At 36.3% G+C, this 15354-nt stretch overlaps 2 protein-coding genes across 2 annotated transcripts in view; both read left to right on the top strand.

The window, feature by feature from the left end:
* The first annotated feature begins 727 nt into the window (after positions 1-727).
* On the top strand, positions 728-1404 carry LOC136851034 (uncharacterized). The gene is made up of 2 exons (XM_067125008.1): positions 728-992; positions 1076-1404. The coding sequence occupies exons 1-2, from the start codon at positions 728-730 to the stop codon at positions 1402-1404; spliced, it is 594 nt and encodes a 197-aa protein (XP_066981109.1).
* A 1905-nt stretch (positions 1405-3309) lies between these two features.
* LOC136828388 (carbohydrate sulfotransferase 12-like) overlaps positions 3310-15354 on the top strand; it is a 24597-nt gene continuing 12552 nt past the window's right edge. The window contains exons 1-2 of the mRNA XM_067086407.1: positions 3310-3382; positions 7636-7971. The gene's annotated coding sequence lies outside the window, so the exon portion shown is untranslated. The remainder of the gene's footprint in view (positions 3383-7635; positions 7972-15354) is intronic.

The raw sequence follows: 15354 nt of genomic DNA, 5'->3' as shown, positions 1-15354 counted from the left end.
GCTAAACCACTTTTCTGTTAAAGGAATATCTCTTTCTGTGTCATTCTTCCTGCTCCAAGCAGGTTTTTTAGGGGGAAGCTGCTAGCCTCACGCTCACCATAACTTGTCATGAGTCTCCCATGCTGCCAATCCGATTCAGTGTTGCTTAATTTTGTTGAATGTGTGTTTGTATGTATTTATATGTATGTATGAAAACACCACTTTGTCTCATTTCATTGTTTTGTTTAATCTCTATTCATGCGTTACCTTATTACAATTTACAAATCCTCAAATCTTAAACGTTTTCCTTTTCAATAATTCGTCTGCTTTATTTGTGTTGCCAAAATGTTTTCAGCAGAAAGTCAGAGAAATTACTATCTTCTCAACAAAATACGATATTATTGACAATATAACTAGTATTTTCAGGATCATTATTATGGTTATTGCTTAAAATTTAGGAAAGTAAATTTTTGTTCATGTTTTTGAAGAAATTAGGACTATAGTATTGTATTGAAAATGGTCAGCTGACAAAAAGATCAGACGAATTTTTTTGCTGGGAGGCAGATATAAAATAAAGATACGACAGCTATACGGAAACTGTAGAATCCAGTGAGCGCAGCCGCTGCAGACCACAGCAGCTGTACCGAATTGTCAGTTCTCCTGCTCTCTGGGGATCAATATTTCTGAGTGCCAGACAGCATCACTACAGAGCATCCTGTCAGAGCTCTGGGTCCCCTTGGCACGCCTGATGGGTACAACACTACACAGCACAACGGCCTACAACCCCGCAGCAAACGGCATTGTCGAGAGGGCGCACCACTCTCTTAACGCAGCTCTCATGGCACGTTGCACCGATGAGAGGTGGAAGGAACAGCTGCCTTGGGTCCTGCTGGGTCTCCGCACCGCTCCGAAGGCAAATGACGACGCCTCCCCTGCTGAGAAACTCTACGGGGAGACACTGGCCGATCCCAGAGAATTCTTCCTGCTGACGGCGCTGACACCCTCCTCCCAAGGTTGGGGGAACTCGCACAGAAGTTCACGCCCTGCCATAAGACCTTCACCGACAGAACCACCACCTACAGCCCACCCGCCTTAGACTACTGCGCCTACGTCTTCATCAGGGTGGACGCCCATTGTCCGCCCTTAACCAGGCCCTACAGAGGGCCCCACCGAGTCATCAGGCTGGCCGCAAAGGCATACCTCCTGGACATCCACGGGCGTGAAGATTGGGTCACCATCAACAGACTGAAGCCCACATTTCTGTTGGACAATGAAGTATGTGAGGAGGCAGGCAGGCGCCCCAGAGTTCCCCCCTCAGTACCTCCCTGCAGACACACCTGCCGCCCCAACCCCCACCAAAGGGGGACACATCGAGCCAACCCCAGATGTTGGTTCCAGCCCACGCCCATAGTTCTCCAGGAGTAGGGGCCTACTCCAACTACCTCAGCGATTGCGTGATTAATGTTGTTTCATCCAATAATTGCTCCTCTAATTATTGTCCGGGGTGAGGGGGGGAATATTTGTAAGGGCGTCAAATCGCCTCTCCATTCTTGTGTTTCTTTCCTCATATGTACATTAATCACGTCATATATGTTACTTGTTATTACTTCAGATTCTTTTTGTATCTCATTGTATGCATCATTGTACGGCCTTTCCGCCAATTTAAATATCTGCCTTTTACATGTTCTGTAACGCATTATATATGTCATCTTATGCCTGTTAACAAACACAATTTCTGAATGGATGCAGTGAGGGGCCTCAGGTCGCCCGCTACCTTTCCGTCCGCTTCCCGCATCATAAACACCTGTCGAGAATAATAAAGGCACAAGGCCAGCTAAATCTAAAACACAACATAATAAAGGATCAGTCTTTCACTTCTGACATTTCTTGAACCTATCACTCTTTATATCCAAATATATCTTAGCTATGGTTTCAAAGTGATACAGTATTCATAAAATTCTTGTCAAATTAGAAAATGAGAAACTAATTGTTAAATGGCAAACTTACCAATTTCTATCATTACTAAATTTTGCTAGCAATTTACTTCCAAATGATTAAAAGTTACTTAAGTGAGTGGGAGGAACCTGTGCAGGATCTTACAGAAACGTTAAAAGTTATAGTAATATACCACGTTAGAGTTTTGATATATATTATTAGATTGAATGACTTTAGGTATAAATCATCCTATATTAAAAGCGTTCAAGTTAAGTGAGTTCTGAAAGTTGCCAAATATTATTTTGTAAATAAATTTCTGTGATTTCCACTGACTATCCTAAATAGCTACCAGTCACTATTTATTTCATTAATTATACTGTATATTGAACAGAGTAAATTTTCTCATAGCGCTCTTTAAAGCATATCTTAATCATAATGCATTTGCCAGATACTGTATATTACCTTCGGTTACTATGATCATTATTATTTTATGTAAAGCTTTTAAGTTATCTATTTCTGACATCCGTATGCGTTTCAGTATTAAAGGAACGCGTTTTTAGAAATATTTATTTTCATTCCCTTCAAAATAACTTCATTGTTATTGTATTTAATTTTAAGTTGTTTCCCATTTTGAATGATGTTTTGAAAGACGACTTAACAACAAAATCTCCCGAAAATGTCTTAATGCTCAGCATTATCAAACTTTTTAGTACTTAATATATATGAATATCTATTTTAATCTCATCTGGGGTCTCCATATTGTGTGTTTAAATATTCTTCAATATTACGTTGTGTTATACTTTTAGGTCAGTGTCAACTTTTATAATTCGTCTGGCTGCTCTATTACTAAACATCAGTAGCGAAACACCCTGAAGATTTCTCATTTCTTAATAAAAATAACACTAATAATTTTACTTCTTGACACAAAATTATGAAAAATGTGGAATTTCCTTTATTTTGTTAATTTGAGAAGATGAGATATTTCTGTATGCAAAATTGTTAATGCTTAGACAATAGTTATTTATCAAAAAAAGCTTGAAACATTGAAGTTGCTATTTAATGTTTTTATTTTTATTTATTTTAGCAACTTTTACCGCAAAATTCAATATCATTCATGATGGAAGAAAGTAAAAATTATTTTAAAATATATTTATTGACTTAATTTACCAATTTTCCTCATATCTTACGCAAAATTGGAGCTTATTTTTTGTGTAAACAAAAAGTTGTCAGTTACTGTTTGATAAGTATTTTTATCGCTTATTTTAGCTGTCAATAGATGTCTACAGTGGTGTTGTCTCCGAATTTAAGGAAAAATTCAAGCCTGAAATTAAAGTCGAAAATGTAGTGAAACCTTTAAATACTATGAATATTTATATATAACTGTAGACTGTCATTCATTATTCTCTTCTGCTCAAATGGTCTCTATTTCTGCTCGTCGTCGTTGCCAAAAACACTTGATGGAGATTTCGTAAGCTTTCGTTGAAACTATACTTCAGTTTTTGAGGAACATTTATGTAATATTCAATAATTCAATATGGCCCATTTTGAAGTCACTGTAATGACCATTTGCCTTACTGAGGTATTTTTAAATTATGTGCTGTTGATAAATCAGCTGTTTTCTTTTCAATTAACTTGCCAGACGAAACTAAGGTCTGCCGCGTAGTTATCTTACCGTTTTGTCGACAATTTTTCCACATTATGCTAATTGTGAGTCTTTTCCACGTACTTTAGAAATTTGTTGATGCTTAGATGAAAGCGACATATAAACGTAACCTGCCAAAAAAGTGTCTTAAAGATGGTTTAGTTGTCATAGGGAAACTTGTTTTAAGTATCCTACAGGCATTATTCAGCTGTAATTAGTTTTCTAGTGGAAGAATGTATTAGTCTGTTCTAGGGTAGTGTAGACTGTGGCCTAGGCTAATAGACCTATTTCAGTTCAACCACATGACCCCCGGCCCCGGGAATTCCATGCCTCATACTTTAACTAGTAGCCTATAGGCAACAAAATGTTGTTTTATTGTGCTGATTACAACAAAAAGCGATAGAAGTAAGTATTAGCTCCGTGTCAGGTATTACCTTGGAAATTAACCTTTCTGTAGTATTTTGGTTGCTTATCAAGAATTTACAGTTATTTTTTGTTGCTCGACTGTAATTAACCTGTAATTAACCTCAGAACTGATTATATTTTTGCTATCGTGCATGCGCAGTGTTATAGGGGAACTTTTGGTAAAAAGTGGTTTCTTTCGCTGAGGGGTGCAGGGCAGAGCCCTCGGCTAAGTAACACGACCTACTTGGTTAGGTTAGGTAGGGTTGATTAGGTTAGTATGGTTCCTTTTATAATAGATTTCCTGGTAATTCTAAGCCTGCCGTCCGCAGTGAGCTAGACTATGGCAATTGACGTTTTCCTATGTTATTTTATTTGCTTTACAAGAATTTAAAGTAATATTTTGTCGGCCGGCTATAACTAAACTGTAATTGACCTTTGAAGACTACACTACTGACAGTGTAGATCTAAGCCAGCATTCCGCAGCGAGCCCCCCAACCCTCCTCCATAGCTAAACGGCAAAATTGTAACCAGTAAACACCTAAAAATACCAGCCTAACGTAACCCGTGGGGTGTTTACTGGTTACAACTTTGCGTATTAGCTATGGAAATGTGGTGGGATCGCCGTGGAATCTTGGCAACCTACCCAGCGTTGGTAATTCAAGTCGTGTAGTATTCAAAGGTCAATTACAGTTTAGTTTCAGCCGCCGACAAAATATTACTTTAAATTCGTTCTATAACTGAAAGTAAAATAACAGAAAAACGACAATTTGCCATAGTCTCACTCATGCAGGACAACTTACAAATTACCGATTTCCTTGCATTTAATCCCTTCTTGAGCGTACAATGGCTCCCGAATGTCTCTTGTATTGCAGTGGTGTTCCTGAGGGGGCGCCGGGAGCCTGTTTGAAATCGCCCCCAGGCCCCAAAGGAGGCCCAAAATGTGAAATTTAACCATTGCTGCCATGACAGGACAAGCTAAATTTCTGAAATTTGCATTTACAAGTGCCTTTAAAATGACCCTACAATTGCTCATATTCTAAAAATTTCCCCCCCAACCCCCAGCTGCTTTGGCTTGCTTTGCTCACCTCCCATCCCATAAGAGGGTCCCCAAATGGGACTGTGCCCCCCAGGCCCCAAGATGTTTAGGAACGCCCCTGCGTATTCATGGAACCGTTCCAAACAGTTTGTGCGGAGCTAATACTTAGATATATCCAAAACTCTTGAGTAATATCTATAAAAATTACATATATACTCAATTAGCGTTCAGTACACTGTTAAATGAGCTCTGGGAAGGAAGTGTGCAAGGGCGGTTCAGGGTGCATCATCATTTGGTGGGATGCCATATTGGATTCAAAATTGCCTTCATTACTTATTTTACAAAGACATCACATGCTTATTGTAGTTAGTGAAACTTCAATCTTTTGAAAGGTTTTCTTAAAGGTTTAATTTTTTGTTTCACTAATTAAATATCGAGTGAAAAGGTGAAAATTCACCGATCGACTTGTGTCATGGGCAATCATTTACCATAGCTTAAGGTTTACAGGTGGAGGTGTAGGGATAATTATTTTATATCGTCAAGGTAATGCTACACTACTGATGCTAGGCTACTGGAGTTGTAATGCAAGATCAGTGTTAATTTCTGTTGTACTGAAGACTCCTGATCCTTTGAAGCTAAGATAGGCTAACAGTACCCTAGGTGTATGATCCTGGACAGTTTTGACACAGTTGTTAGTTCAGTGAAAGTGCAGGCAAAATTGAGTGTTAAATATTGAGAATGAAATGTGTATTAGTCTGCTCTAAGATATTTATGAAGTTAAAGATAGATATCCTATTGAAGATAAAGTAAGTTAATGTATAGCATAGGTGTAAAATATACTGAGGTGTAATTTTAGATGGTAGCCAAGTGTCATTTAGAGGAGAAACTGGAACAAAATCCTTTAATATCCTTGGCCCTTTTTTTTCTTAGTTTGCTATTCCAGAAACAGAAATTTAATAAAGCTTAGCTAGATGATGTAGGTTAGCTTTGGCATCTCACAGAAATACACTCACTCCTTGATACGGTCATTGTTAAATCCATTTTTAAAATAGAATGCAACATTATGTAAAGATTTATGGTCCATTTCTTCTCAAAACAAACTTACATGGATCTATCTGCTTCATAAGATATAACCATTGGCTATCATTTGACTTTGAACTGCTCATAGTTGTACAAGCAATCCTGTAAGTGAATATTTTCATTTTATTGGTTAGCAATACTGAAAAATCTGAAGACAAACAGAGAGTCTCATGTGTGGTGTTGATGGAGCCATAGTGGTAACTTATTAGCAGTGCTGTAGTGGTATCTGTTTAGATACCTGATTCTCTCGTGAGGGTTGTGGGTATCAGTTTAGGTTAGAAGGAACATCATTACTGTCATATTTCGAATAAGCCAAGAATCCAAAAATAAAAAATATAAACGGGGACATTAAAGCATTAAATAGGCATAACTTTATCATATTAATGTAGCCAAGTTGTTAATACCAAGTCATTTTAAAGTAAATTTGCTGTATAATATAATTGACATTGTGCTAACAGAATTACGAGGATGCTGCAAAAATACCTTTTGAACACTAGGCAGGTTCAGCTCCATTTAGGTAAATGTAACTGACACTGAATTAAAATACAGGGCAAGTGTTGCAGGAGGTTATAATCAGCTGGCTAATAAAGTACTTTCACACTAAAGTACATTAACACTGCACAAGTTACATATGTCAGTGATGCTTCTGCCTAAGTTTATCCTCCCCTACTACCTAAGTCTGTGCTGTACCTTCAGCACATTTTCCCCTTCCATGATAGACAGGAAGCAGAGCCTGCTATAAGTTTTTCAAATCCTAAAACGTATGACTAGGGGTACTTTTAACTAGAGCGAGTATTAGGCATGTGATTTTCAGGACAGGCTCTTGGTTCTGCCCTTTCTCAATATATACTCGCATGTTATTTGTTAAGATTATTAGCTTTCAAATACTATAGTAGGTCAAATCCTTCATTCAGGGATAGGATAAATTTCAACCTGCTGTGTTGCCAACAGAATAATATGTTGTCCCAATTTTTTTTTATTATGGTTAAAAGAATTTTGGTTGAATATACAGTGTATTTGTAACTATAACAACAAAAGCTTTTGCATGTTTTTCAGCATTCCTTTTCAGCTGTGAAGAGGCATGTTGAGAAACATACAAATGCCTCTATTAAGACACAAATATACAGCACATACAACGTGTATGCCACTGTGGATCTTTTAACCATATTAATGCCTTGTGTTAGGAACAGGGCCTGTATTCAGAAAGGATTGTAACAATAATTTGTTTTGTTTTAGGTGTCCAGTTGTTGTGAATGATGAATCACATCAATGTTATTGCAAAAACTCTCGAAGACGCATGAGTTTTTCTAGAAACAGTGTTATAAAGGGATCTGTTACTGCTTAATTGTAAGGAATTGCATCACTTATTGACCTATTCAAAGGTAGAGTGTCATATGGTTTATAGAAAGTACTTTATATCTGAAAACTAAGATAAAACTAATTGTTTTATCTTAGCTCTTAATTAAAATGTTAAGGGACTTTTGTATTTGGTAAGGTTTTAGGTTACGTCACTAAATATCCAAGTAAGTTTTCTACATAGAGATTGACTCATTTGCAGGTTTGTTGCTTCAGTTGCTACAAGACGGCAACTCACCCCTGGAATTTTCTAACGAGGAAAGGCCACTATGGAGAACACAAAAGAAGGAAAAAAGCCTTAGATACCATATCAGTTGTTCAAAATCATATGGAGGGTGAACAGAATATCATAGAATGTCTAACACACGAAAATTGAGGTCACATGTTGGGGAGAATCATCTTTGATGACAAATCATACAAATCGACAGTACATAAATGCAGCAATGGAAAAATGGGAGGTTCTCCAAAAGGTAATGCAAAGAAGATGCAGACCTGCTTAATGGTTTATACCAACAGTACCGCACTTACATTATCATTGGTAAGTCTTGAAGTATTGAGTTACTTAAAATCCTACTGTAGCATTCTTGGAAATTATGTTCTGATAGTGAACATCTTTTATAACTTCAGTTCATTGCTTGAAGATGCATGCAAAGTGTAGAGACTTGGGTAGCTAGAATAGATTAAGTAGTAGCGCTGAAAGAATCTATTTTAAGTGGTATTTACTGTAAAGTACAAACTTAATGTAAGTGGAATATCTAAGAGATGAAATGAACTTGGAATTTGAGGATAATTAAATTAAGAGACTAAAGACTGATGCAACGGAAATGTGACTCTAGGTTTACACTGCTCAAAGAATAAGACATTGCAGTAGACTGTATATGGGTTGCTGAAATGAGTAGTGATGAGATGGAAATATGACTCTAGGGTTGGACTGCTCAGAGAATAAGACGTTGGAGTAGACTGTATATGGGTTGCGGAAATGATTAGTGGTTTATTATGTGTTGGGTATTCCCAGTTGGAATTACATTCCACATTATTGTAAGAGATCTAATCATCTCTCTCTTAAGGATCCTGAGTTCCTGTACATAACTATTCCATATGTAATTGAACAAATTTCCAGGGAGAATCGTGTTTTGCTTAAAAAGGGGAGAATTTGTGTCTTGAATCAGATAGTGAAAATTATTAGATTAGAATTTCCTTTGAGGAACTGGAGTGTGTTTGACCAGGAAATTTCAGGCAGACCTGAGAGACTCAAGGTGAGATATCAGGGTCCAGGCACCTAGTTGCTGCAGCTTTGACATAGTCATGAAGACGTCGAAGAATTCCCATGAACTTTTCACAGTCACATTATCAGTCCCCATGCCTCTTTTCTTCTTTTTTATTTTCCTCATTTCACTGTTCATTTGGCAACGCAGATTGTGCCATTTTCGTGTGATTTCTGATTCAGGAATGTTGTATGCCTTTGCTATTTCTTTTATAGCAATTGCCCTTTTTTTTATTAGAGTACTGCATCAACGACATTCCAGTTCTGGGAACCTTTCATATTGCTCTATTAATGACATTGTCTGATCACTATCCCATTTCCCTTTTTCTTTGGACGTCATTTTACTCACATTGTACAGCAGGCCTCTGCCTAGATCGAAAAAATCTATTTAAGTCCACAAATAGATCTAGAGCAGTCTCAGCACACACTCTCCACCTCGTGTCCACTACAACACTATAGTCTCCTTAGTGTACTTGGTCAGTCACTTTACAGTGTTGACGTATCTCCTTTTCTCGAAGGTAACTCGTGGATTGTGGATACCTTTCCCTTCCTAAGACCTTGACCTGTTATAATCCTCTGGCATTTCCTGGTTTTGTTTCTCTTTTAAACAACAGAGTTTACCGCTAACTCTTGTTTTAGAAATGTTATTATCATAAATGAAGATATGTGATCATAACTTAAATGAAATTTAGTTATTAACTATCACCAGGTAACTCTCTCCCTCCTTTAAATGCCAATTCATAATTTTAGACTGCTGTGTTTTTTCACATTACTTCCAGTAATTATTAGGCTCATTTGTCTTTTTTTAATTAGTAAAATTTTTCTTTTGTTTCTCTGGGGTTTTCTTGCATTTTACGTATTGTTGAAGTTGTTTCAGTATTGCACAAATGTCATTTGAAAAATAGTCTGTGCATTGGAAATGCTCTCTCTCTCTCTCTTCCTCGCAGATTTCTTTTATTTTTAAATGTCAGTACTGTATAGTATTTATTAATTTTCATTATTTTATGCCACAGTTTTGCTATGCTTCATTATTTTATTATTTGAAGTTACATTGGCCTACCTTTAGGAATTAAAGGGCTCATTAATTTATTATTCATTTGTTTGAGGGCTGATGCTTCGTTTTGGGGAGATATCCATTGTTCCTTGTGTTGACCTAGAGGCCCTTTCATGGAATCGGTTAATCCAAGGCTACTGGGAAAGCGGTGTCACATTGTCTTAATTAATATTTTCGTATTCTATTTCTAACAATATTATTATCATAAAACTGCCCTCAGTTATAATGAGATGTGCTTCTTAAATAAAGCCTTTTTTTATGAAGAATCGGAAGGGAGCCTTCGATAGCCTTATTTGCACAATGAGGAAATTACATTTGGCATCGCTCTTTCACCCAAGAGACCCCCCTTTGAACAAGTGCGCTAGGTTGACTGTAGTTTATATATCTACTCCAGAGATTCTTCATGTTTTAAAATCCTGTCACAGTTACCTACCTCGTTCCCAATGTCCTGCAATACTTTTATGTAAATTAACTCAATGAGAAGTGATTAGCAGCTGCATTTTTGCCATTACGTCATAATATGGAATATAGAATTTAGGCTAAAGGCCAATCGCTGGGACCTACGAGGTCATTCAGTGCTGAAACGGAAATTTACAGTAAAAAGATTTGAGCGGTGTAAAAGGAAGAAAGCCTCGCAGTTGCGCTATGAAACAATTGTTAGGAGAGGCTGGAAAGTAAGATGGTAGAAAGAGAGTATGAACGGAGGTACAGTAAAAGGAATGGAAGAGGTTGCAGGTATGGGTCGGAGGGACGCTGTAAAGAACCTTAAGTAATGCCTACAGTGCACCGCATATGGTGCACTGAAGGCACTACCCCCTTAGGGGGCTATTACGTCATAAATCAAATTGTACGTATAAAGATGCACGGCGTTCTAATTAAACCTGTATATTTAAAAAAACTTGGCCGTCTTTATTCCTAGTAACTGAGTTCACTGCATCGTGGAGACCTCTGGTCTTGCCTTGTTTACCGCTAGGTGTCCTCTCCTTCGTGTGCCATAGGGCCTAACGGTTTCGATCAGATGCAGGTCCAGCCTGTAATGTTTCTTCCTTTTCTGACGTTTTCTCCCGGAGAGAATTTCGCTTCAGAGATTATTGAAAGGTGGCAACTGATTTTCACCGTAAACAAATCCTTCCTGTAAAGAAATGCTTCCCATTACTTTCTTGCCCGTCGCCATCTAATGTTTCTGTCGAAAACGCCAAATGAGGAAACATGTTTTTCCAAATTGCGTCATTTCTGTCGTGTAATGCTATAACCAGTCCGAGCTAATATTTTGAAATTTAAATTATTAAGGGCCGAGTCACCCTCTGGAAAGCCATTATATCTCAAAAAAATCAAATTCGAGTTTTTCATGGATTTGTATTCTATAACTATCCAAAAACAGTGTGCGAACTTCATTGGAACATTTCGCGCTCATTTACCGAGTCTCACGTGGGTTTAAAGGGATATGGGTGTGACCGGGGCGTAACCAGTTAAAGGGCCGAGGGTGATAACAAACCTTATGCGGCTCGAAATACGGTTCATTTCTGCATGTATTTTTCGGTATTTTATTCCTGAACGTCTAGTGATGTCTGGTATCTGTTCTCTAAGTCAAGGCTGATTCACCACCACCAACGACCATTCGAAACAAATCAACAAATGAAAGTCTTCATAGTGTGCTGTGGAATGAACTGCCAAAAACAAAATTCTTTCAACTAAGCAGGATGACATACAGTATTTACAGAGCAGTGGTCAGATTCAACTTAGGGACAGAAGCACTTGAGAGAGCATTAGGTGAAAAGGGGTCAAAAACATACAAATAAGGAAGAAGATTGATTACAGAGAAAATATTCATCGATGATGACACAGCAGAAAAAATCAGAAATGAAATATAGGAAGATAAGAAAAGTGCATGAGGAAGAGGCCAGGGTAGCAACAGAAGGCACAACTTATGGCCCTGGTGTGGCACCACTTATCTAGTGGCACTGCCGCACTTTGATGAGCAATGTCAATGAGAATAGGGAAGACGCCCACTGCTGGTAAAACAAAACCCCTTTTCTATGATTTGATATTGTGATGACATCCCAGCATTGAGGCTATAAAAGCCGATAAAGGCGCAAAAGAAAAAGAAAAAGAAGAGAGAAACACGCTGACGCTATCGACATTCAGCACGATACCAAAGTAAGTAAAATAAATATTAATAATTTCTGTTATATATTTCAATACAAAAATACTATTTCGGTATGATATAGATATGCAAGTGTTTAGAATGTTTGTATGTGAAAATAGTACAATTCATAACGTCAGTAACCAAGGTATGGTGTATGAAAACATTCAAACATCTTCCGAAAACTTTGAAGTGCGATTACTCAAAACAATACTTTTTTTGGTTTCAAATACTTGCTGAAGTTCGAAATATTATTGGATTTTCTTGAAGCCTCTCATGTTAATGCATATATGTTGTGTTTTTTCATGTAATTTAGCTTTTTTAAATAAAATGATAAATAATACCGCTAGAGAGAATTATATTGAAAAATCGGGCGTTATCGGCGTGACGTCACGGTTGTGCATTTTTTACCTATATATATATATCTTGAACTATTTGAAATTTTAGGAAAAACTAATTTACACGCTGTTTGTATGATATTTGAGTATTTACATACATGAGCAGGCGAGGCTAGGATAAATAATAAGACCGCAGTTTTATTTCAAAAGGCGGACAAACGGATGGACTGACGGACGGACAACGGATATACATATTGCGTTCTTATACTAATATAACATTGGCAATGATAATATGATTGTACCTTGAAAGTTTCAACTTGCTACGTAAAGTACTTTTTTTTTTTATTAATATTTTTGTGTTTGTGGTTGACCCTGCCCTTAATTACTATACATTGGTCTTACACATTCTGGATGTATGGTAACTCAGCGAATTAGGCAAAAATTATGTAAATGTATTAGATTCTTGAATTGGAAAACTGTAATTTATCAATGACTCCTACGTATTGCAAATCATATTTTTGAATATTAAAGGAATATAGTCTTCGCGTTGTCTTTGAAGTATTGGAAGACTATGTATCATAATTATTGAGAATAAAAAATAACTATAATAAAGTATGAAATGATAACACAATAAATTCCGTAGAATGTTATTTTAGAAAATTATCACTGAGGGAGTAATATAATTTACTTCATAGTTCCTCCTGTTTTCAAAGAGGGAATGAAGAAACAAATTAACGACGAGAGTTTCTTCAATAGAAGGATGATGCTTTAGCCATTTTCGTTACTGGTTCTTGTCATGACAAAATTGTTTGGCGTAGTGGGAACAAAAAGCAAAATTGGATTTTTGCCGTTATTATAATAATAATCCCACGGATTTTATTTACCAGACTGCTGGTGCAAGAGAGTTTTTTTTTTTTTATAAACAATGACTGGTGTTGAGAGGCAGAAAGATTGTCATGGTATTTCATAAATGCATTTTGTGTCCTGAACAAATCAGTTAGTCATCGAAATAAATAACCTTCATGATTTTGGAAGGGGTAATTCAATCATCAAAGGAAATAAACAGAGGTATATCTCCGTACTCAGTTTATGTATGTATATATTATATATATATATATATATATATATATATATATATATATATATATATATATATATATTATATATATATATATATATTATATATATATATATATATATATATATATATATATATATATATATATATATATATGCATATATATGTCTGTGTGCACACTCGATGCTTTTCTCCTGCGCACACGTTCTTAGAACCACGCACATGCGCATTAGCATAACCACAGTCATTCCCCCTTTGTCGGTTCTGAAGTCATTAAGAACATTATTACCGTCTTCTTCACTAGCCTCAACGTCAGTGATGTTGTCGTCGTAAAAGCGCTTAATAACAACACTTGAATCTGGAAGTACCTGGTTTATGTTTTATCTGTTGGAGTCACGTATATATGAACGTGTACACACATCATACACACACACACACACACACACACACATTGAGAGAGAGAGAGAGAGAGACTGGTTTAAATAAAACCTGTATTCATATTAAGTGCTCCCTACTGGGATAAAGAGAGAGAGAGAGAGATTTATTAAAAGCTGTACTTATATTAACTACAGCGAGAGAGAGAGAATGGTTTCAATAAAAGCTATGGTCATGTATGAAAAGCTCCATACTAGGAGAGAGAGAGAGAGATGGAATTTAGGCGTTCCATTCAAACGGGTACAAAGGTGTCCATTCACCTGTTCAGACGAGTCATGGTCTCTTGGACAACCTTTGTGAGAAGAAAAGGCCAAACGGGACTTTGGAATTAATTTTAAAAAGCTACTTTTACAACAACCTAAAAGTCTTGTTTTTATTTAGATTGCTTGGTAAGTGTTTTATAATGAGATTCATATTAGTTGTAAGTCTTTATGAGTAATTATATAAGATAACTAGGGACAGGCATATTGCTAATTCACATAACAAATCTGATTTGTAATACACTGGTTACAAAAACGAGCAGCTTTATGATTATGCAGCAGAACAAGTAGCATTTTATTATTATTATTATTATTATTATTATTATTATTATTATTATTATTATTATTCAAAAGATGAACCCTACTCCTGGCCACAGAGGCCACTGACTTGAAATTCAAGCTCCCAAAGAATCAGGTGTTCATTTGCAATAAGTAACAGAAGGTAAATGGGAAATACAGAAAGAAGAGGTCACTTATTAATAAAAAATAGATTAACAAATTAATAAATAAATATATAAGATATAAGTAAATTATTAAATCATTAAAATACAAACTGAAATAAAATTAGAAGCATGACACGGTTAAAATTCTCATTGTATTTTACTTACATTTTTATCTATCTATATATTAATTTGTTGATTTATTTTTTCTTTCTTAATAACTGATCTCTTCTTTCTGTATTTCCCGTTACCTTCTGTTACTTTTTTCTAATGAACACCATGTTCTCTGGAAGCTTGAATTTCAAGTCAGTGGCCCCTTTGGGCTTGTTTCATATGAATAGGGCTCATCTTCTGAATAATATTAATAATAATAATCATCATCATCATCATCATTGAGAATAAAATAATGTTTGATGTTCCAGCAGTACCATTATTTACTGAATGTTTTTGTAGGAAGTGAGGTCTTTGACTGGACTTGATAAACTTGATAAGCTTCCTGTGTCAGAAAAACTTAACTTTAGAGCGTGATGTCAAACATACGATTATCTTCCTCGTAAGTACTGTGAAGTTTGACAGTCATGACATGAAAAGCAAATACTGTGAAATTCTTTTATCTGCGCGTCTGCGAACTTCGTCCTTCCTTTGTTTTATCAATTCTATCTGTAGTTGAATGGAAGGATCCTCAATACAGCTGTGGAGTGATAAGGAATGAACATTCGCTTTGAATTCTTCGGATTTCGAGTACAAGAGCGACGACGGAATGCCTTGAAGAAATACTCGAATCTGTAATGAGTAAAAATCCACAATTATTTATATGAGCTAAGCTATATTTTTCAAAATACAAAAATGAATAAAAATGGAAGCTTTTTTTCGACCGTTTGCACTACGGTCCTCTCTGTGCAAACGGTC

This window comes from Macrobrachium rosenbergii, chromosome 3, assembly GCF_040412425.1.
Source record: "Macrobrachium rosenbergii isolate ZJJX-2024 chromosome 3, ASM4041242v1, whole genome shotgun sequence".
NCBI classification, from domain to species: domain Eukaryota; kingdom Metazoa; phylum Arthropoda; class Malacostraca; order Decapoda; family Palaemonidae; genus Macrobrachium; species Macrobrachium rosenbergii.
This window is presented reverse-complemented; position numbering and strand designations above follow the sequence as displayed.